This window comes from Carassius auratus, unplaced genomic scaffold (genome assembly GCF_003368295.1).
Source record: "Carassius auratus strain Wakin unplaced genomic scaffold, ASM336829v1 scaf_tig00012083, whole genome shotgun sequence".
Taxonomy (NCBI): Eukaryota; Metazoa; Chordata; class Actinopteri; order Cypriniformes; family Cyprinidae; genus Carassius; species Carassius auratus.
The window spans coordinates 14,414-39,526 of NW_020524258.1; the positions used below are offsets into that span (position 1 = coordinate 14,414).

At 34.6% G+C, this 25,113-nt stretch overlaps 1 protein-coding gene across 5 annotated transcripts in view; it reads right to left on the bottom strand.

Moving 5' to 3' along the window:
* LOC113073350 (gephyrin-like) overlaps positions 1-25,113 on the bottom strand; it is a 73,157-nt gene that overhangs the window by 13,964 nt on the left and 34,080 nt on the right. For 2 of the 5 annotated variants that reach the window (XM_026246275.1, XM_026246274.1), the window contains exons 5-10: positions 24,161-24,255; positions 23,905-23,971; positions 22,136-22,408; positions 17,514-17,648; positions 4,474-4,515; positions 1,944-2,018 (exon numbers count right to left, since the gene is read on the bottom strand). In XM_026246275.1, coding sequence (XP_026102060.1) covers positions 1,944-2,018; positions 4,474-4,515; positions 17,514-17,648; positions 22,136-22,408; positions 23,905-23,971; positions 24,161-24,255 — 687 coding nt within the window. The remainder of the gene's footprint in view (positions 1-1,943; positions 2,019-4,473; positions 4,516-17,513; positions 17,649-22,135; positions 22,409-23,904; positions 23,972-24,160; positions 24,256-25,113) is intronic. The other 3 variants (XM_026246276.1, XM_026246277.1, XM_026246278.1) reach the window with 3 other exon arrangements.

Genomic DNA, 25,113 nt, shown 5'->3' on the forward strand with positions numbered 1-25,113 from the left:
ATCAGTTCAACAAACAGTTCCCTCATTAAATATCCTAGATGTGGGCAAATTAATACAATACTGATCTAATATGGGTTTACAAGAAATCGCCCGGAAGATGATTTATTCTTTTCGTGATGTCACATGATAGCTGATTAATCATCTTTCAGCTCATGTTGTTTTTGAGCAATCCGTAATTTAAAAAATATATAAAATAAAAAGGGCATTTTGGTATCAGGTGTTTAAAAAGTCTTATTCTTGATAATTAGTTTCATAGCTTCAGAAGTTCATGGAATTATTTGTGCTCGGCATACCTTTTTAGTGATGAAAGTGGAATGAATAAAGACAAATGACAAATCCTTAATGTCCATGCACTCTTAAAAATAAGCTTTTTTGGCATTGATGGCTCCATGAAGAATCTTGAACAAATTTGGAATCTTTCCATTCCACAAAAGGTTAATTATTTGCTCTTTTGGGAACAAATAATGGTTCTTCTATGGCGTCGCTCTTTATTTTTAAGAGCATATGTAATAAAAGTGGAGTGTGTGTGGGTTAGTTGTGTATTAGTGATGGTTCGAGAATCTAGACATACTGCTGGTGTCATGAATAAAACAAAACCATGTGATGGAGCTTGTTCTGTAAATGAAGACAGTGATGGGGTGCAAATCTTAAACAAAAAACTCAACACACTCTTGCAGTGCAGAGGCATCATGGGAAATTACATTCACTGTGCATGTGCTTTAACACGTGCTTACTCCACTGCAACAACTCTCATGCCATTCAAACTAAATAAGCTCAAATAAAATAAGTCACACTGTCTTAGAAGACTGCTATATATGTAGGGAAATCACTAGGATTTGGAAAAGAACTTTGGAACAGCGATGTGTTTTTCATTGAAGTCAGGATTGAATTATAAAATAATAAATAAAAAAAAACTGAAATAAAATATTAGCATTTCTCACTGACTTGAAGTACTAAAATAATTAAAACTAAATAAATTAAAACAAATAAAAAACAAATAATAAAACACACTTTAACTAAAATTCAAGTGACAAGAGAAATTGTACAAATAAAAATATTACAAAAACTGCTATATCATTGATACTAAAATAACTCCAGCACATATAAAAACACACAGACTTCTGCAAACACACTGTTAGATCCTCTAAACAAACAAGATCACAAGCGAGTAAAACAAAAAATGGAGAAAAAGGTGAGCAAAATCATTTTGCTTTGGATTTAAATGTCGGCAAATGGAACATAAAATGTTGATGATGTCATACAAGATGACATTGATTTCAATGTGAAATTTTGATTGTAGAAAGACAGTATTCAAATAAATGCACTCTGATCATATTTATTCAAATCTATATTCATATATTTACATAACTATATTTTGAAACTTTAAGAAATATATTTTTGGCATATTCTAAAATACTTTTTAAAATATTTTATTTCGCTGCATGGGGGTGGTAAAACAGCAAACCAAATCTTTGATTTTTACAACATTTTTGCTTGTATTTAGAAACATTGTTGGAAAACTTAATGCACTGCACTTTGATAGGACATGATGTAAACATTAAGCTGCCACATTATATATCATTTGCATTATTTGATTAACATACTGGTTCCTAATACCAACACTGTAAAAAAATAGATTTTTGAAGTAGTTTTTTGGAATTTTTGGTGGAAATTGTAATTATGTTGCTAAGTTTATATACTTAAAGAAATAATGCTAACTACACGGTGGTTTGGTTTAACTTATTAACTAAACTAAATATGTAAACCTACTGATACCTGCTCTGTAGTGCCATGATGGCTAGAAGACGATAGTAAATCTTTGTAGGTTTGTGTTCATAAAATGGATTTTTCCTGTATTTGAGCTGCTTCAGTAGCTGCCGGTACTAAAGTCATGTTTACAGGCTGAATTAGTCTCAAACTATGATTGAAGATGAGCTCTTTACCTGGTCCAAGGTAGAGTACCTTGACTTGAGTGTGATGACCTCATCCAGGTGTGCTCTGAACTCTCGCCGCGACGCCTGGAGGAAGCCACAGGACAGTCACTCCCCCGAAACACACACACACACACACACACCTCTCAATATCCACAATCCATCCAGATTCTGTCAAATACATTTATAAGCATGCGCTGCCACAAACATGAACACACACACACACAACTCTCTCCAGCAACACACAGAACTGAAACACTCTGCCATGGTGTGCACCGGTACAATGGAAAATATGAAATGAAAACTCACCCGCATTCAAAGCAATGCAACTGATCTAATGCTGTAAATCGTGAGTGATCAGGAACAAACCGAGAGAAAAGAAATCATGGAGCTGGGGAAATCACATTCAAAGTGAACAACACTCAAATCAAGCTTCTCCAAGCAATTTGACTTATTAGGGCTACTACTGTTTTGGGAAAATGTAGTTTGTCAAGTTATAAGCTATTCATATTGAAGCTAACGGATACAGTCAAGCTACTTACAAAACACAATAAACTAACCAAATAGAAGCAATGAAACAGAGTTATATAATAATAAATGTGTTTATTTGTCTCTAAAACTATTTTTCATCAGAACAGTACAATCTGACAAAAAAAGTATTTATTTTAACATAAATAAATTGTTACTGGAAAAAGACAGCAGCTGTTTTAATAGCAGAGCTACTGTTGCACTAATAAAAAGTATATAAAATATATTAACTTCTAGGTTTTTTTGTTATTATTATTTCTGCAATAAAGCAAGCTTTTTTTCAATTTTATTTTTGTTACACACACACACACACACACACACACACACACACACACTGGACCGTTACTGGAAAAAGAACACACTTTTGTATATTTTAATCATGCTAATATATAAATGTATCAACAAAAAATAGTTGTTATAAATGTATTTTTTTTTACTAGTTACTACATAACTGAATGCTAAAAAACATAACATATAATATATTATATATGTAGCAGTATTTACTGTAATATATAAGCTTCTAATTTATGGCATGTGGCTGGAATATTGATTAAACCTAAAAAACGAAAAATAAAACAAATAAAAATAGCTACTATTTTATGATATCGACAATACAATTTGTATTACAATTATATATATATATATATATATTAATAAAAATAGAATCCACATGTTATTAGAAAAAGCAACACAATTTTCAATATATTAATCATGCTATAATGCTAATAAAAATGTACACATTTTAATAAAAAAATTTTTTGGACACATCTCAATACGGTATAATGTACAAGCTTCTAATTTATGGTATATGGATGGATGGATTATTGATTAAAACATAATTTATTAAAACATGCTTAAGTTTAGCTTAGGGACCAATTCTCACTATTGCCTAGTTGCTTATTAGCATGCCTATTATTAAAATATTGTCTGTTTTTAGTACTTATATAGCACATATTTTGCATCACCATATTCTACATCCCTAATCTTACCCAGCACCTAAACTTAACAACTACCTTACTAACTATTAATGAGCAGAAAATGTGCAGTTTTTTGAGGCAAAAGCCATAGTTAACGGTTCATTAATAGCGAGAATTGGACCTATATTTTATATATGACCCATATTTTAAAGTCTTTAGATCAAGCTGTGAAAGATGTGTAAAATGCAGCTGAATGAGAAATTAAAAGCAAGTATGTTTAGCTCATATAACTGCACTGCGTGTGAGGACAACTTACAACGCTGGCCAATTTATTGCAGACATATAAATAATAATATATAAAATTTACAATAGACAAATCTTTGTTTTACTTACGGTAATCTCAATATAGCCAATTATTATTAATCAACTGTCTGGGTCAATAAACTGTATCAGTCTGTCACTAGTAAATACAACCCCTCTGGTCATACATACACTAAAGTGAGTTATGGATGAGAGAAAAAAAAAAAAAAAATATATATATATATATATATATATATATATATATATATATATATATATATATATATAAATAAATAAATAATATATATATATATATATATATATATATATATATATATATATATATATATAAATAAATAATATATATATATATATATATATATATATATATATATATATATATATATATATAAATAATAATATATATATATATAAATAAATTATATATATATATATATATATATATATATATATATATATATATATATATATATATATAATAGAAATGCATTAAAACGTTTTAAAAATAAAAATATCAGATATGATTATGCTAATGGATAAACCAATAAAGTCAAAACCACTTAAAAATGAAAAAATATCCAATACACACATCTAAAATTGTTACAAAAAGGACTGCCAGTAATCTGTGCGCTTGGAAAAAGCATGCAGGGAGGGTTTCAAGCAGAGCAGGAAGCAACAATCATCACAGGCAGGAATAAACATGTAGCATAGCAACATGTCGACGAGGAGGAGAGATGTTGCCATGGCAATGCAGCCTCAGTCGCATGCAGGAATACCTCAGCAATGCTTAGGGTGGATGAAGAGGAGGGGAGCCGCGCCTGGGTGCCACGAGAAGGGGGAGAAGAGAAGACAATTAAATATAAGAGCCAGCAAAGCCAAGCTGAGACACACACTGCCGCCCCCTGCTGGCCTGGAGGAATGATGGAGCACCACAAGCTACAAAAATGTGAAATTTTGAGATAAAGTAGAAATTACGACTTTAAAAGTTTAAACTGATATACAAAAAATAAAAAAATAAAAAAATAAAAATTATGAGATAAAGTAGAAATTATGACAAAAAGTCTAAACTATGGCATACTAAATTGAAATTATGACATAAATAATTTAATTATGACCTAGTAGAAATAATGACAAAATATCAAAATTATGATATTAGATTGAAATTATGAAAAAACATTTAAATTATGAGATAAAGTAGAAATTATATGGTCTTTATCTCATAATTATTAAATTTTTAATGTAATAATTTAAACTTATAATGCCTTTTCATCTCATAAATATCACTTTCTAAAGCATGGATATTTTCATATGTGGCAAAAAATAGGCTTCCATATATCAGTTTAATTTTAGCATGGGGATAAAAATGTAGTCAAATTAAATCCAATTTCTATTGGATTTAAAACACATACAGATGCAAACACAGCAAAGATGAAAAGATAGGTGAACACACTTAAATAACGCCAATTTTATCCTTTGATCCAGTTTACTACATTATTAAAATTATATTTCTCAAAGCTACAATACTGATGTCAGTGTAATAAATATTTATTAAAATATTAAGGAATTGTTTAACATATATTCAATATACGCCATTCCATTCAAAAGTTTAGGGTCAAAAATGTTGCAATTTTTTTATTTATTATTATAATTTTTTTTACATTTTTATTCAGCAAGGCTGCATTAAATTGTTCAAAAGTGTCAGTAAAGCGGTTTATACTGTTGCAAAATATTTCTATTACAAATAATAGCTGTCTTTTGATTTTTATATTTATCAAAAAATTCTGACGAATAAAATGTATCACAGTTTCCACAAACATATTCGGCAGCACAACTGTTTTCAACATTGATAATAATCAGAAATGTTTCTTGAGCAGCAAATCAACATATTATAATGATTTCTGAAGCATCTTGTGACAGACTGCATATTAAAAAAGAAAAGAGTTACCTTGAATAATATTTGACAATATTAAATGCTTACTACAATTTCGATCAATAAATGCTGCAGAAGCACCTTCTTTAAAAAACCCATAACATTTTTTATACCAACCCCACATTTTGAACAGTGAGTAAAACACAGCCATGTTAAGAAAACTTAAGAAAGTTGCTTAATTTGCAAAAAAAGAATTCCTAGTATAACATGTCCTGATGAATCACAAGCAAAAAGAGCCAAACACGTATTAAAGTATACACCATCAGTCTTGATTTCATGTCGACTTGAAATGGTCACAGCGTACGACAGGAATCATTTGCTATTTATTGCACATAAAATCAGCGCTGCTTCTCACTTTCAATGCATGCAAGGTGTCCTTGTGTCCAGGAATAGTATAATATATCTTGCAGACTGCAGCCCACCCGGGTTTAAAGCTCAAGTGAAACTCAAGCACTACAGATATAATCTTTAGGAGTGTTATTTATCACCACACACACACACACAGCACTGTTACTGCAGCATACACTGCTTCAGGGGCGATTCTAAGATTTTCATTTTAGGGGGGCTCAGCCCCCAATAAGGGTATGATTAAAAAATATTATTTGACTATTAGGGTAGGGTTGTATACTACTAACCTTATTGCAATCCACTATTCCATTGTATTCCCTGTATTTCATATATGGGAGTAGGAGTACTGACTGAGCCATATACAACACTGTAAAAAAAAACTAATACAGTTTTTTTTAGATGTGACCAGTCACTGGAAAATTTTGAATTGGGAATGTAGATTTTTTTTTTTTTTTTTTTTTACAATAAAGACTAACTGATTCAGTATTAGGACATTCATGTTTATCCTTTGATGATACCACTGCTTTTTCTTATGAAATGTACGTGGAAATTGGCAATGAATCTTGGTGTATTGTGTGTGTGTGCGTGTGTGTGTGTGTGTGTGTGTGTGTGTGTGTGTGTGTGTGTGTGTGTGTGAGGCTGTCTGTTCTATTCTCACCTGACTGTTGCTCATTTGCAGACCTACTCCCGCACAACAAAAAAATGTTGTATATCCATCTACAATGAAATATAAATTATTATATTTTATTATTATTATTATTATTATTATAAATGTTTAGCTTTTTAGCCTTTATAATCAACAATATGGTTGGTTATACATCAAGTCAGCCCCTGAAAATTTATTTCATTTCAAATAACCAGCTAATATTCATTAAGAATATAGACAAAACATGTATTAATGTAATTGTCTATTGGCAATATGTTTAATCTGTTCTATATTTATTTATATTTATTAAAAATAACATCATTATCAATTTGCCACTTCTATAACTCAATTACTTAAAAAAAAAAAAAAAAATCACAGATCCCTTTACTCTTACTCTAATATATGTATCATGATACACTAATGATTCATTATTACTTAATACAAAATTATATTTAATAATAGATGTTGACATGTAGACATGATGTTTCTCTCTCTGTGCCATTTAGTGCTTTCAGACAATGATGTGTGTCGTTAATAATTTCTTTTGCATGGCTGCATAATGTAATGCCGAAATACACAATAATATGTTTTCAATTTTAAAAAGTAAATTAAAATAAATCATGATCGTTTTCTAAAGTATGTTTTCATGGGTGTTAATCGCTTCATTTTTGTTGGAAGAAAAAACATCTCTCACACTGTGATAAAGGCTGAAAGTGAACGCAGCGAAGACGTATTGGTATTGGATGCGAGAACACACACACACACACACACACACACACACACACACACACACACACACACACACACACACACACCTTGTACTCTCTGATGTTCGCTCTGCTCGGCGCCCCTGTGGATTGAAAAACGCGCTGAATCCGTGCAGACTCAGATCAGGGGAGGAGCAGGTGTCCTGACATTTTATCCTACCCTGTCAGATTTTCCTACGCGGGTTTACTGCGCACGCGCACATCAATATCGCGTCCTTTGTCTCATGCTAAACAACGATATTTAATGTATCTGCATTACTGTAAGGGTAGGTTTAGGGCTGGGGTAGGTGTAGACTTTAATAAAAACGCAATCTAATTGGTAGAAAATAATATTTATTGTTGGTTTCCTGTAACTGTATCCCTTTTAGCTACAACCGCGAATATAACACATAATTACTGTATTTGCAGTACTGTAAGGGTATGATTAGGGTTGTGGTAGGTGTAGACGTTAATAAACCATAACTTTACAGTAGAATTTTCGTTGTGGAATTGTACTACCCACTGTTTTGGTGGGAGGTAGGAAAATCTGACAGCGTAGGACAAATCGACAGAACACCGGAACTTGATGCAGCTTGCCACCGTTTCAAATGAGTTTTTAAAGGGGACTGAAGCGATCACTAATTAATTAATCAAATAATTTTTTAGGGGGGCTGGGCATAAGTTTAGGGGGGCTGAAGCCCCCCTAAAAAGGGCCTAGCGACGCCCCTGCACTGCTTCACGTGTGCAATGTCCTCCAAAAAGTGTTTTTCTCAAGGGTGATTCAACACAAAAAGTGCAAAATCTCATGACAGTTCCTAACTAGTTTTGCCAGATTGGTGGCTGATTCATCGATCTACATTTGTAGGTTATCATACAATATGTTTATGTCCCAGTGATGGTTTGGTTTTATGTGTGGACCTTCATGCTTTCTGTACGAAGGGTTTTGTCATCTTGTTCATTTTCTTTGCAGCTCTCTTGTTTACTGAGACAATGTACACAAAATAGATTTAAATCGAATGCCAATGGATCCCAGTAAAAAAACTCAAGTTCTTTCAAATCTAATCGGAATGATTCCAAATGATGATAGAAATTCCAATTAAAACTGTTTTCCTATTGGAATCATTTTGGATTTTTGGACAAGGGCTGTGTAAAGACACCTAAATGCCATTTCAGAAGTGCACCTTTGCAAGGTGTAGCCAAATTTACAGCATTCATTATTCTTGATCTGGAGTATCTTACAGAACCTTTGTTGGTCTTTGACTGAGAATCTTGAACTACATTCTGAAAACTCTGAGAATGTAATAAAGTGCATCTATTTCGTAAGACATTTTTTAAGTAGGTGGTGATGGGAGCTGAGCTGCTGCCTGCTGTGAGCACTATCACTTACTTTAAGGAATAAATTAATACAAAATTCACTGAAATACAGTATGAAAAAAAATAATCATGTAGTTATAAACTCAATTACAACTTATAAAAAGTGCTTTTTGCACACAAAAATGTAAGTAAATAAATAATCATAGCATGGTAACTAATTAAACTAGATTTAAATTCATGTTTTCAAATGAGTTTATTCAAACTGCATCAGCATAAATCTGTTAATAGTGAAAAAAAAATCAATTTGATCAGTTGAAAAGTACAAACATGTTTTAAATATGCATACAAAATAATTAGTTAATCCTGCTTGACTTAATGTATGAAATTTAAACTAACTGGATTTATTAATGATAAATATATATATATAAAATACTATTTTCCATTCAAAACACAATTAAGTTTGTTCACAAAAAATATACATCACATAAAATGAATCAAATCATTTATTTCTAAACTGTGCAACTGAAATTTAAATTGTATATGCAATTAAAATGCAGGAATATTTTGAATGAATGTGAATGAGTGAGTAAATGATAACTGCGTTTTAATATCGGATGAGCTCTCTCTTTGAACTCTCATATCAGGTCTGGCTCAATCCTGATCCTCAGACTTGACCCCTCTGAAGGGAGCGAGGGCGGACAACAGGACACACACAATCTGCTCAAGACTGCTAATGTACAGCCAAGCGGTTTCTGCTACGCTGTGTTTAATAATGCTTTAGTAGGTGTTTCTGTACTGCAGATATCAGGATGAGAAACTACACCTTAGATATCCAATAACCTCTGGATGCAGCATTAATGTCTTTAAATAATCCACAATCTGAGATATCAGTGCTGGTGCATGGTTTTAAATGTCCATTAACAAGCACACATCTTATATCACAGTTGGGCTAAATAAGCAGTGGCCTGCATGTCATTATCTGCAAAGTCGAGTTATTTGACACATTTATATCTGTCTACAGCTAAAGGACAATAATGCCAGTGTCCTCAATCTAAAACTGTTTTGTAACAATAATTTCCAGTTCAACACTCTGTATTTTAATGTTTAATAATCATTCATAATAGTTATCAAAATAAAAATCATAATATTAATTAAAATTAAAAAAATAAAAATAATATAAACAAATCATAATATCATATAAAATCTAAAACAAAATTTAAATAATCTAAATCTAAAACAAATTAACAGAAACATTATAACATTAATATTTAATAATATTTTATTAAAATAAAAAAACATTATAAACAAAAATCACAACCATAACCCTAAACAATAAATAAATACATTTTATATAAAAACTGCAACACTGCATGCATTTAATACTTTAACTTTTAGTCAAAAAAGTCGCAAAACATCCAGAGCTTATTTTAGGGAGTTATCTAACAAACTCATAATTCAGCCAAACATCTGAAAGAACACATGATCTGATCTTCTACATCTCATCCTGTGTGATGAATAACGCAAATGTACGATAAAATGGACACAAATGGACAGTATCACATTAGACAAACTGCCAAGTGTCAATATGCATTATTATGCAAAAACTTTATATACAAAATTATAGCTAAAAAACTGCAACACAAGAAGACAGATGGATAGACTGATGAACGCTGATGAAAGTTTATTCTATGTCTTCTGTATTTTATTTTATCATTCACAGAGATACACACACATTCCATTAAAGAGAAAACAAAAACATGCAAAAAATCACTCACACATACCAGCACTTGATTTATGCACAATTTGTCTGATTAATAAACTAACAAATAGATTATAATACGAAACATAAGTGTCTCCTGATTCAAGAAACATCAAATGACAGAGGAAGACTGAAGACTTACCATCATCTACATGAAGATTGAGATCTCACACACACATACACACACTGACACAGAGAGGAAGTGAACACACACATATGGATGGAGAGAGAAGAGGAGGAGGAGTAGAGAGAGAGAGAGAGAGAGAGAGAGAGAGAGAGAGAGAGAGAGAGAGAGAGAGAAGCCCACAGAGAAAAAGCAGGCAGGAATCATTAACAGTAGAAAGAAACAGTATAAAAAGAGAAATGGAAAATTACAAACACGCACACACATACACTTGCACGCACACACACACACACACACACACACACACACACACACACCTCTGGACTATAACTTACAAATATGTACGCTTATGCACTATAACTGAAATCTATGGTATTTTATGGGACAGAAAGAGACCACATAAATCAACCACCAAACCAGTTTGTCTTGTGTAGTGTGTCATTTCCGTCAATCTGAAATGTAATATTATATTACATAATACAGTATACTGGTAATGAGCAACTCAAAATATAGTACATTCACAACTGTAAAGAAAAAACATAGGAAATATGTTTAAATCAAAACTAAATATCTGAATGTTGTTAACCTGACTTAAAAAAAGTGATTTTGTGCATTTGATGGACAGTGAATGGATCATTTCATGATCAATAACACAAAAGAAAACGCTATTTATGAATATTTTGTCTCTATGAGGATATCTCTAAAAAGAGGTAATCGGATTATGTCTACATAAGGTAAAACGGAAACATAATCATAAATGTATATGAATACATAAATCGAATCTATTTGGATTGTATAGTTTTAACAAACTAATAAATGTGATGCATTTTTGTCAATCATAAATAAATGAAATGGGTCAGATTTCTGTAATAGTAAACTGACTGCATTTAAAAAATACAATAACCAGGTTTATTTATCATCAATAAATCCAATAAATCCATTTATCATCAATAAATCCAATTCGTTCAAATTTTTATCTAAATGAAATTTAGCTAGAAATATTTATCCGTTCATACTTTTAAAATAAATACACATTTTTTTTATTCTAACAATGAACAGTTTAATGCATGTTGAATACATGCATTTTGAAAACATGATTATTTAAATAAAATCAAACATATGCACAAAAAAAAGTAATAAATTATGTCTCAATTACATATGACTGACAGATTTGCATCATAATAGGTTTATTAGTTTGTGACAAAACTATAATCCAAAAGGAAGGACATTTTACAGTAAATGCAATTCAGATCTTGAGCCTCTTTCAAAGCAACTCTAGAATTCTCTAAACAAGACTGAAGTATAGTACAGAAACTATAGAAATAACTTCTGCTTACTAGATCAGATACCAATAAACCAGGCATCATCAAAAACAGCTTTACCACGGTACAAAGTCATGTACAGCTCCTAAACTAATGCTACAAAAACACACACGTCCATGTCGAGTAAAACAGACCCTCCGCATCAAGAGCTTCACATGCAAAATGAACAAACAAACATTTCACAGCAACCTGGATAAGCAGAAATGATTCTGTGTGGGAATAATGCTGATGAAGTGATAGTCAGAGATGTTGAGCTGAGGATGTGCACTACTGAGCGCTTGTTCTCTTCTCTTTCTCCTTGGCCATCACTATCTGATCTTCACAGAGCATTACATTAAACTGTTCTCACCTCTGTGACAACAAGAAGCCAGTCAGTTTTACAAGCTGCTCTGTTCAGAGGAGGAACATTATCAGTCCGCGCACACACACACACACACACACATCAATTGCACTTCTATTCTTCTACATAATTCTGGTGCTGTTAGACTGTATTCGAGACATCATCCTAAACACACAGAAATCAACAGAGAGAAACACAGAGGCGAGTAGAGATGAGGAAAGGAGGAGAATATGAACGAAATGTGATGGAAGAGGTATAAATAAGATTTGACAGATAAAGATTCATAGATTAATCACTATAAAACTGTCAGGGATACGTCTGAGCTTCACACACACACACACACACACACACACACACACACACACACACACCAGCAATGTGGATTTATCCTTCATCTAACACACATCTGCAGCTGTCAGTAAAGTCGCAGTTTTTTCACATTGAGGTTTTGACAATCAAAACATCCCAAACACAAACTGTAGAAATAGTTCAACATGGAGAAAACCAGGATTAATGGAGCATTTCAGGTTATTATGCAATATTTGATTGTGTAGTGTACATGCATGCTGCATGATTAAAGTACGTTACAAGTCTAAATGATTATTTTCTGTATTAATCAACAGCAGGTTGCAAATGCAAATGCAAGTGCCCATCTTAAGACAGAATTGAGAGGGTTTTAATCAATATATCCTTAACAAATGAGCCATCACCATTTGTGCATGAAAATGAGATTCAGGATTGCATTTGCAGATAATCACAGGAACTGGGATGTGTGTTAGTGGCTCACTGTTATGCAACCGTATTATATAACTGTGTGGAGGACTGCCACAGCAATTTCATCATCTGTGTGTGTGCAACTCTCTGTGAGAGAACACAGGAAGTGACATCGAGAGACACAGAGAGAGTCTCAGTATGCTAATGATCAGGATGGTTATAAATTGCATTGTATGGGAAAAATCAGCATGAATGTCATAAAGGTTTGACATGAAAATGGGCAATAGGAGAATGAATGATGACAGAATTCTGCATCTCTGTCAAACTGACACCTGTTCAAACTCTCTCAGTCATATGAGAGCAGAACAGTCTCCACAGCAATGCCTGCTCCCATGACAACCATCTGCATCCACACAGCGGGGCGAGAAATGACTGTGACATGAGCTGATGCTTTGGGTGAGAGTCTGGAGATTTATGGGTCAAAGTTACAGGATAGTCATATTCCTGCAGCTCACGCAGTAGAGCATCGTGTCAGCAACACCAGCAACATCATGGTTTCGATTCCCAGGGAAAGCATGAATTGCATTAAAATGTACAGTTTGAATGCACTTAGATGAATGCATAATGCCAAAGGCATACATGTAATATATTTTCAGAAAACTCAAAATTTATATAAACAGATGTCAATTCATTTTAACTTTTATTAGCAATTAATTAAAGTTTTTTTTTTTAATGTATCCCACATTTATCGCAAAAGCACAAAAGCACCATACTGTAATATTAACAAAAATTACAATAGCATCTCCATGATACTAAAATACGCTGGAATCTAAAAATGCATTGCTAAAACAAGTTTTGAAAGCAATTTTATAAATCCATATATAAAAAAAAATATGAATTTAAATTTGCCGCTAATTTGCATGCATTCTAAACCTGAGGAAGGTTAATTGGCCAAAATATTTTAAAATAATGATAAACACTTGCTAAGTACTTAATACATACATATATGAATTAGGGGTGACCCCGAATAGTCGACGAATCGATGCTTTGATTCAAGGAGTCTGATTCGACTACTAATCTAACAGTTGAATATTCACGAGGTGTTATTGATTATGCCATTTTGACTATGTGGGGGAGCCCAAATGTCTGATTTCACATAGAACTTGCTGTTTTCTCCCAATAAGTTAATATACAGCCAATTATGATAAAGCAGTAAGAATCTGAAAAGAAAGAAGCTTCAAATTACTATTTTAAACTGCATGAATAAATCCAACCATCCAAAACATTTCCGGTTCGACTATGAAAATCCTTAGTCGGGACACCCCTAATATAAATAGTTACACCATACTGTTAAAATAAAACAAAAAAAAATCTGTGGATTTTTTGGAAAAATATGGTAGCAAGATTTTAGGTTTTACGGATTTAACTTAAAATACAGTAAACGTCAATATACATACCAGCCATCTCGAGGACTAGTTTTGTACTTATGTAGTACACTGACAACCACCATAAAACATTGTTGGTAATGAAAAACTAAATTGTTTCCTCACAACTAGCTTTTCCACAAATACTGTATAAGGTGGCATTCACACATCATGGTAATGCTAAAATAATGCAATAAACATTAATCAACATTAGATTAGATTCAACTTTATTGTCATTATGCAGAGTACAAGTACAGAACTAATGAAATGCAGTTAGCATCTAACCAGAAGTGCAAGAATATAGTGTCTTATATACATAAAAGTGCAGAGTAAGTGAAGCTATGATTTACAGAATGTACAGTGGAGTTGCTATATACAGTATTGAGCAGAGTATATACAGAATATAAATAGGATTGCAATGTAGGGATTGTATGTACATTATGAACAGAGCAATGTAAGATTATATATACATCATGAATAGCAGGAACGTGAGAACAGTGGTAATAAATACAGTTGGATGAGTGTGCAAAAGTATTGTTAAACAATGTATTTTATGCAAAATAACAGTAGTGCAATGATATTTTTATAGAAATAGTTTACTGTGCTTTGTATAGTAACAACTTTAGACAGTTTATATTGTAATAGCTTTAACAATGTGCAGTCTGTGCAAAATATGAGTCGTGCAAATAAATGTTTGTAAAGTACTGTGACCAGTGCAGTAATAAAGCAGGATAGATTGGTGATATGGAGTTCAGAAGTGTCACAGCCTCGGGGATGAAGCTCTTCCTGAGCCTGCTAGTGCGAGAGCATAGGCTCCTGTAAGAGGGTGAAGAGTCCATGATTAGGGTGAGAGGCATCCTTGATGATGTTTCTTACCCTGCCCAGACAGCGCTTCTGATAAATGTTCTCGATGGAAGTTAACTGGGTGCCGGTGATCCGTTGAGCAGTTTTCACCACTGGCTGGAATGCTTTAAGGTCAGATGCGGAACAATTGTTGTACCATACTGAGATGCAGTTCGTGAGTATGCTTTCAATGGTAGAGCGGTAGAATTCCACAAGGATCCTGGGACTTTCTTAAGGCTCTGTAAGAAGTAAAGGCGCTGCTGAGCCTTTTTGACCAGGGTCAAGGTGTTATGGGACCAAGTGAGGTCATCAGTGATGTGGATGCCAAGGAACTTGAAACTCGACACACGTTCCACCACAGCTCTGTTGATGTAGATGGGTGTGTGTGCATGAGTCCTTGTCCGCCTGAAGTCCCACCCTCATCATCCTTGATCAGACCTACCATCGTGGTATCATCTGCAAATTTGATTATGGTGTTGGAGCCATAAACAGGAATGCAGTCATGGGTGAATAGGGAGTACAGGAGAGGGCTCAGTACACAGCCCTGTGGCACACTGGTGTTCAGGGTGATGATGGAGGATGAGAGGTCATCTAACTTAACAGAGTGAGGTCTGTTAGTCAGAAAATCTAGAATCCAGTTGCAGATGGGTGTGCTGATTCCAAGCTGGCTGAGCTTGGAGATCAGCTTGGAGGGGATTACTGTATTAAATGCAGAACTGAAATCTATGAACAGCATTCTCATCTGTGTGTTTTGACTGTCCAGGTGGGTGAGGGCAGAGTGGAGTGCCGTTGAAATGGCGATAGGCCAATTGCAATGGGTCTAATGTAGCAAGGAGACAGGATTTTATGCAGGATGCAACCAGTTTCTCAAAGCACTTGGCAATGATGGGGGTGAGTGCAACAGGACGGAAGTCGTTAGGGACCGAGGCTGTGGAGTGTTTTGGTACTGGCAAGATGGTGGAGGTTTTGAAGCTAGTGGGAACAGTTGATTGCACCAGGGACAGATTGATAAGGTCCGTGAAGACCTCAGCCTGCTCCTCCGCACAGGCTTTAAGCACATGCCCAGGTATTCTGTCAGGGCCAGCTGCTTTCCGTGCATTCACCTTACGCAGAGTGGAGTAAACATCTGATGTGGAGAGTGTGAGAGGCAGTTCACTGGGTTGATGCTCAGCTTTGAGTGAGATCTCCTTGATATTTTGATCAAAACGAGCATAAAAGTGATTGAGCTCGTCTGGGAGGGAGGCAGAGCTGGAGCGGGGCAGAGTGTTAGGTGGTTTGTAATCTGTGATAGATTGTATGCCTTGCCACATACGCCGGGGGTCTGAAGAATTGAAGTGTTCAACAAGAATTGAAGTGTTGAAGTGTTCAACATAAGATGCAATATAAAACCCTAATGTTTATAAGTGACAAAAAAAAAAACCTAAGAAGAAACGGCTAAACGGTTGTTAAGAATTGTTAATTTTGGTATATGTATAGTTTATGCATATCCAAATGATTTAAAAATGCATTTATTAGCATTTAAAATTATGATAATTTAATAAAAGTCATCCATAAATATTGACTTGAATTCTGGTCTGTGAATCATACAGAATATTTTATGGCTTAATATGACTTGTAAATACTTTTTAGCAGTCTGATGGTTTACATTTGTTTTTTATAGTTTTGCAAAAAAGCAGTTTAGACGTTTAGAGCATTGCAACTGTATTTGTTCTATATTTTGCTTTTTAATGTAGCATTTTTACTGAAATAAAATGAACAAAAACCTCCTTCCTTAGTCATTGTGTCTTGTTTTCCAATACAAATATCTTAACATTCTTAAATTAAAATATTTATTAGAAATGCAAAATGACTTCAAGATATTGAGCACTGTTTTCTGAAAAACTGATCAAGATTAAGTGTGTTTTTGTTCAAACAAGAAAAATTATCTGCAAATGGGGTGAGAAAATGTAACCTGTTTTCTCTTTGAAGTAAGTTTATTTTTCTGACCCCATAGGCATTTTTTAACACATAAGTTGCTTAACTTTTCAGAAAACAAAACATACTTTGCTTCTTAAGTAAATGCATTTTGATTTAAGAATGTTTAGATATTTGTCCTGGAAAACAAGACAAAACTGCAGAATTTTTCAGTATGCAACATCAGAAAAAGAAACCTGTGAAAACCACACACGGATGGGACTCTGACAGGGCTTTTGGGGTGAGGTGAGCGTGGAGGTCGGCAGCAGGGTGAGCGAGGTGGGGAGGCAGAGGAACGGAAGACAGGAAGCGAACAGTGCGGGGACAGGAAACAGGAAGTGAGTCGCTCTCACCTTGGGGGTGGGACAGGAAGCGGTGGAGAGGCGGGAGGTAGCCTGGGCGCGTGGCGACTCGGACGGCGTGGTGCTCAGAGACGCCGTGTCACGGGAAAGAACCTGGACGCCCCGTGAGATGATGGAGTCGGGAATCTGAGACATAAAAGACGGATATTTATTAAAATCATCAACTTCATTCTTTATCATTTGTACATTATATAATGTAAAAAGTCAAAGTTTGCAATTGAGCTTGTGGTGAAACATGTTCTTGTCATTTTCTAATCACTTCCCAAACTGCGTTCTATTTAGTGTGATCCAGGCTGTATAGTACACTTAAATAATATGCTTAAAAATACACGAATGGAACAGTATTTCGAGATTTGTCACGTTTTTTGGCCTAATATGACCCACAAATTCTTGCTATGTGAAACAGGAGAAGACCGTGGCAGTTCAATATCAACTTTTTTGTTTTCAGCAGAAAATTGTGAGGAATGTTAAGCCATAATTATATTAAAAATAACAATGAGTTTTTTTTTAAATATATATTTAAATATAGCAACATCATTACAAATCAGCAATTACAAATATATCTAAATACATAACATAAAAGTCTGAATAAAAATTAGCCTACATTACATTTTAGTTTACACATTCATCATAAAATAATAGAAGTAATTATGAAATTACATATAAGATGTACTTACATCCCACTTAAGTAGGTAAAAAAAGCTCAGCTAAATGGATTTCATATACATTTACATTATAATATATATCTTTTTAATCGGAAAATAACATGCAGCTAAGTGTCTGAAACATTACATTCAGATCTTACTTGAAGTCTGTGTAATGGCAATTCAGAGAATAGTTTCTAAACACAAATTATAAATGATGAATGAGGTCGACACAAACACAATCACACAAATGATGTGAAGATGATGTCTTGATATTCACTCACACCAGTGGATGCTGCGGCACACATGAAGATGACACACAATATCTTGATGAGAATGAAGACAGATGGAACACCTGCAAACGTCCAACACAGTCATGTGAGAACTAGGCTGAAGGTTTGATTCTGACTCTAAAGAGGACACAACAGCAGAAAACAGCCCCTCCCCATCCACTTACACCAACATTTTTCATTTATGATAAACTTACCTTAAATAACAGCTATGGTAATTAACGGATTAAACCAACAACATTACAGCGATAGTGTTAAAGATGTTTTGAAAGTCTGAGTATTCAAAAGAGAATTTAGCAAAGAATAATTCATTAATTTGTGTTCCCTGCTAGCTGAATTTCACATACATAAACACATACACACACAAATAAAACACACCATGGTACCCACTAATTAACCATACAATAACCATAGTTTAATCTTGGTATTTGCAGTAAAACTTTAAAGATTCAAGATATGCAATAGTACAGTTCTGAATCAAATGTTTCCCAATATGAGCTCCAAAGTTCCGATTTGAATCAAAAGATTCATGAACCCGCTCTGAAGTCCCAATCTTAATCAAATGATTCATGATCCATGCTCTGAAGTCCTGATCTAAATCAAATGATTCATGATCCGAAGTTCCAATATTCAGGGACGGATCTACCAGGGTGGCATAAAAAGCCTTGCCACCCCTGCTTCCACCCCAGTTGCCAGCAACGAATTAAAGGTTATGGCCAATTTTATTATCTTTAGTGATTCCTGATCCCGCTCTGAACTCCCGAACTGATTCAAATGATTTGCGATCTCCAAACTGACTCAAATGATTCGCGAACCCACTTTGAACTTCCGAACTGATTCAAATGATTCGCGAACCCGCTACGAACTCCCGAACTGATTCAAATGATTCGTGATCCCGCTCCGAACTCCCAAACTGACTCAAATGATTCGCGATCCCCATAACTGACTCAAATGATTCGCGATCCCCATAACTGACTCAAATGATTCGCGATCCCGCTACGAACTCCCGAACTGCTTCAAATGATTTGCGATCCCCAAACTGACTCAAATGATTCGCGAACCCCAAATTGACTCAAATGATTCGCGATCCCGCTACGAACTCCCGAACTGCTTTAAATGATTTGCGATCCCCAAACTGACTGATTCGCGATCCCCAAATTGACTCAAATGATTCGCGATCCCGCTACGAACTCCCGAACTGACTCAAATGATTCGCGATACCCAAATTGACTCAAATGATTCGCGATCCCGCTCCGAACTCCCGAACTGACACAAATGGTTTGTGATCCCGCTACGAACTCCCGAACTGACTCAAATGATTCGCGATACCCAAATTGACTCAAATGATTCGCGATCCCGCTACGAACTCCAGAACTGACTCATATGATACGCGATACCCAAATTGACTCAAATGATTCGCGATCCCGCTCCGAACTCCCGAACTGACACAAATGGTTCGTGATCCCGCTACGAACTCCCGAACTGACTCAAACGATTCGCGATACCCAAATTGACTCAAATGATTCGCGATCCTGCTACGAACTCCCGAACTGACTCAAATGATTCGCGAACCCGCTACAAACTCCCGAACTGACTCAAATGATTTATAATGCTATAATAGTGTGCACATAGAGAAAAATAAACAGCAGATGTTCATGTTAACAACTTCTTAAACTTAAGCAAACGCTGCTAATACACATACATTTGTTAATAAAGTAAAAAAAAAAAAAAAACGAAAACATGAATGTTTTAATGCTACTGAATAAAAATAAACTATCCACTTGAAAGTCTCTGCTCATCATGACAGGACCTGGATCAGTGAGCTGCGTCCCGGGCCGATGACGTCACTTCGATGGAGGCATGTTGTACACGCCCCCGTCCATTGACTCCGCCCCCACGTCAAAACAGTGCCACAAAGAGAGACGTACAGAAAAGTGAAGCGCAAAGGAAAAATGGTATCGCAAGCTCCAACTACTGACAGGCAAAATAAAAGCAGCATTGCTAATAAATTAATAGATATGACCATGGAAAATATATATTGCAAAATCATTGCTTTCACGCTGTTTCGGTTGTTTTGCAATTCTTAATTTTTGTTTGCAAAAAGCAAATGTATTTTCCTCAATACTTTAAATAAAATGTTTTAAATTTGTTTTTGTTTTTATTGTTTTTGTATATTTTAAACAAGGTAAATCTGTCTGATTTATTATAATAAAAAGTCACATACATGGATTTTTCTGGGCTAAGCCCCAGATCTCCACTCACCCTAGAACCTCCCCTGGTGTCAGCTATAATGCACAATTGAATTAAATGTTTGATATTTATTAAAATAACCTGGAAATCATATGTAAATTATGGTACTCTTTCACATGGGCTCAAACGCAAATTTAAAGCTCAATAGCATTGGAGGAGAAAGACTTGCAGTCATAAAACAATTGTAATGTGTTCATTTAGGTTTCAGCTACAATGCACACCTTATACATTTTTAATATATATTAAAATAAAGTATAAATCATTTAGGTAAAAATGAGGCCCGTTTATCACTTTCAGGCACATTCCTGTGAAAGTTTTTTTTTTCAGGTTCCCTTACGACAATTACCCATGGTTTTAACAATAACAAATCATCCTTCTTGTAGCCATTGTAACTGAAAATTAACCATGGTTTTGTTAAACTTCAAATAATGATTTACAAAGAAGTATTAATATACTGTATGCATTAGTGAGTGTGGTGGTGCTTATGGGGTATGGTCACTTATTCCTTATATGAACTGTTTCAAATGCAAGACATTGATTGCATGAGATTAAGTTTGTAAATGGCAACCTGTGTCCTTTTGTAGTGTGCACACATATTTATCATCAAACTGTGATAACTGTGACTAAATTCAATATATATACGTCTGCCATATGTTGCCACCCCTCAAAAATTCCTGCCCCCTTCCCGCTACAATGTATGAAAAGATTTGCGAACCCGCCCTAAAATTCCAATCTATAGTCAAACCAAAAATTAATCAGACACCAGATATAATTTTTTATGCTTTTTTACTAGTGGGTGCAGAACACTAAAGTTAATTTATGTAAGTGAGAATAGACAAATTAAGTGAACTGATGTACTATACCCAAAAATTTTCATACAGTGAAATACCAGTAAAACTGATAAAACTTTGGGACCAAAAATGTTTAAGACACTTTGATCTGATTGTGTTTTGCTCAATTGTTTTTCTTTGTTTGCTAATGCCACCTTTTTACACCACAGACTGAACAAAATGAAGCATCGCTTGGTAACTGGTTTACCTAAATTGGTATCATCTAAATCAAATGATTCGGGAAACTCACTCCGAAGTCCCGATCTGAATCAAATGATGTGCAATCCAACTGGAATCACTTTGAAACAGTGAATAATTTTGTAATGCAATTTTTGAACTGATTCGAAGTTTCAAAAGGACATACTTCTACGTATCTCTAGGCTATTTACTTTAACTTCTCAGGTAATATCAATCAATTGTATGATCTGCTTCAGATGCAGCCGAAAATACAACAACAGTGGTTACATAAACAGATATTTAACTGTTTGATCAAAACTATTCCTAGTCACCAGCGACCCTACTAAATTCTAAGACCCTGTGTAATCAATCAACTTTTGTATAGCATAACTGATTTATATACAGTATAGCTTCAGGTTTACCTTGGCAGCGATGGAGGCGGCGGTGATGTGTGAGGAGGAGCTGTCCTCTGTGGAGGCCACACCGCTGTCCTTCTTCTCCTCCTCCTCTTCCTCACACTGCACACCCTTGTCCTCGGTCTGCCGGTGTGGGCTGCCGGTGGGCAGCGGGGACGGAGGAGGTGGAGGCGAGGGCAGGTCCTCCAGCTCGTTTGGCACCTCCTTCACTTTGACCACAGCTTCTCGAAGCAGGTCGATGGCGTGTGGGAGAGCGGGCAGGATGAACTGGAAGCATTCCTACATGCAACAAAGAATACATACATACAAAAGCTTGAGACAAAAAATTACAACTCAACCCTTAATGTTGCTTTTTGTTTAAGTAAAGTTATTAAATGCCATCCTTCTGCTAGGAAAAATAGTCCCTGTGCAGTAACAGTTACAGTCAACAACATTAATGTTCAGTGGAGCTCAAATACAAAAATAGCCTCAGAACTGTTCTCATCTGCTTATTATTTTCAACAACGCACACACGTACATTTGTTAATCTCCCAGCATGAGAAAACATTCATTTTCTTTGACAGTGGGAAGGGTGGGCTCTTCAAAACAAAGGTGAATACATACTGCCAGCAAGGGTCACTAATACTTCATAAGTATCATGAAGTTTATGGTTTCGGGAAAAGCACCCCTGGCCAGTAAGAAAACAGATTCTGACCAATCAAGTTCCAGAACTATCCGTTTTACAACAGGGTAACTGCATTATTTTTAAAAGACTTGCATAAATAAAATGAATACCATACAAACAGGGCAATGTCTAAGTTAACACATTAAACCATAAAACTACTGTAAAAAGCATGATTTGTAATTCAGGTTTAGGTTTTCAAAAAACAAAAACTTTTATAAAATGATAAAATGCACATTTCAGCCTTTAAAATATTTTTAAGAAAGTCAAAAGTATCGGTTATTACATTAATTTAAACAAAACCATGTACAATAAAAAATAAACAATAAAAAGGCATCTTCACAATTTTTTTTATTCAAATGTTGCTCTATATACAATCCTACTGAAAACAAAATTAGTACTGTTTTTGGACATTAAATAACTAAACAAAAAAAAAAAATAACAAAAAAAATACAAATACAAAAAATTATCTGAATTCAGCTAGTCAGCTAATTTCTCATTTTCATTTAGTTTAACTTGATGTACTAAATAACTAAAACAAAAATAAACAAAATGGATTAAACTATATTAATGTATTTAAAAAAAAAAGTCAAAAACACAACAAAATTGCTAAAACTTCAAATAAATGAAAACGTATAAAAATAAAATATAATTCAAAATATGAATAAAAACTATCATAGTATCTCATTAATATTAAAATAACACTGGGATAAACAACTATTATAGGCAATTTACTGAAATTGATGGTAAAGTGCAAATTTGATTGAAAAGCTATATCATGTGCATGATCTTTCTCATAAATTGACCAAGCAATGAAATAATTATGACCCTTAAGTAAACTATTCTGGACTAATCCAAAAAGAGCTCTTTAAATATTCAAGGTTATCTCTATTTCCAGCACACATTAATGTATATTTCACGGAGACCAAAAGCAAGTTCATAAATAATTAAACTTGCACATTATGTGTAAAACACTCCCTTTTATCTTTTATTATATATGAATTGGATTATTAGCAGGACTACATTAAAGGTTTTGGCTAATGGAGGACATACATGCAGACATACGACTAACCACACACTTAATAAAAGAAGAAAAGAAAAAAATAATCCTTACCTGTGAACCTTTTTTACTGCCAGGTAAATTTATGATGAGAGTTTTCCCTCGGATACCACACACGGGTCTGTACACACACAAATCAAGACAATTCAAAAGAGACCAATGAAAGCTACTTCAATGAAGTCAGTGTCTTTGATTGAGAGGCTGATCTGGGATCAGTTTTCTCTGAATATACTAGTGAGTATAATTATGAATGAAAGTCAAAGATCTTCTACGATGAGATGAGCATGTTGAGGACGTATTGAAGTGAGACCTGGACAGCATTCCCAGAGGAGTGACGTCCAGAGATCCCACAAGCATGGCCAGAGACATCCCTGGAGCTTCCCGCTCAATCACCTCTTTAGTGGCCTGGACAGACAGACAGAATTAGAGAGAGAGAGAAAGAAAAGAAGTCTCAGATTTGTCAGATTTTCATGAATGATCCGGGCTGCTATCCACTTTCATTTTAGAGCACTATACACTTATTGTAAGTCAACAGCTGTCTTATTTGTGTCTTATTTATATATTTAATCGTGTCTTCTGAGCTTTTGAAGAGCAACCTCTTAGCGATACCATGCTCCTCTGGGAGAAAAGCTTGACAGGAATGTCAGGATCAACAGAGGTGGGTCACATTAAAACCTACTTTCATCCCTCACTGCACAAAATAATCATCTGTGTGTGTTCTTTGTCCTTGAGTGACACTTCAAACATCATTAGAGAAGAACGAGGGAAAACATCAAAAGAGGAGCATTGATGAGACTCATGGGATGAGCCAGAGCGTACCAGAGTCTTCTTTTGCAGAGAGATATAGTGGAGTCCAAAATCTGAGACCGCTAGAGCTTCTATTTTGCATGATTCTCATTTTATAAATGATGGCAGCAATGGAGAAGGAAATAACTAATAATTTAAGATGTTTCAAAGCACATCTTGAACTAAATTTTAACTGAATTGGCCACAACACACGTGAAGTTCCATCCATTCATCTTCTCATCCATCCGTCCATACATCCAGCCATCTATCTATTTCTATATATCTATCAGTCTCTCCATCCATCTATTTCTATCTATCAGTCCATCCATCCATCCATCCATCCATCCATCCATCTGTCCATTTCTATCTATCAGTAAATCCATCCATTCATCCTTCCATCCATCTATCAATCCATCCATCCATCCATCCATCCAATCTATTTCTATCTATCAGTCTATCCATTCATCTATCCATCCA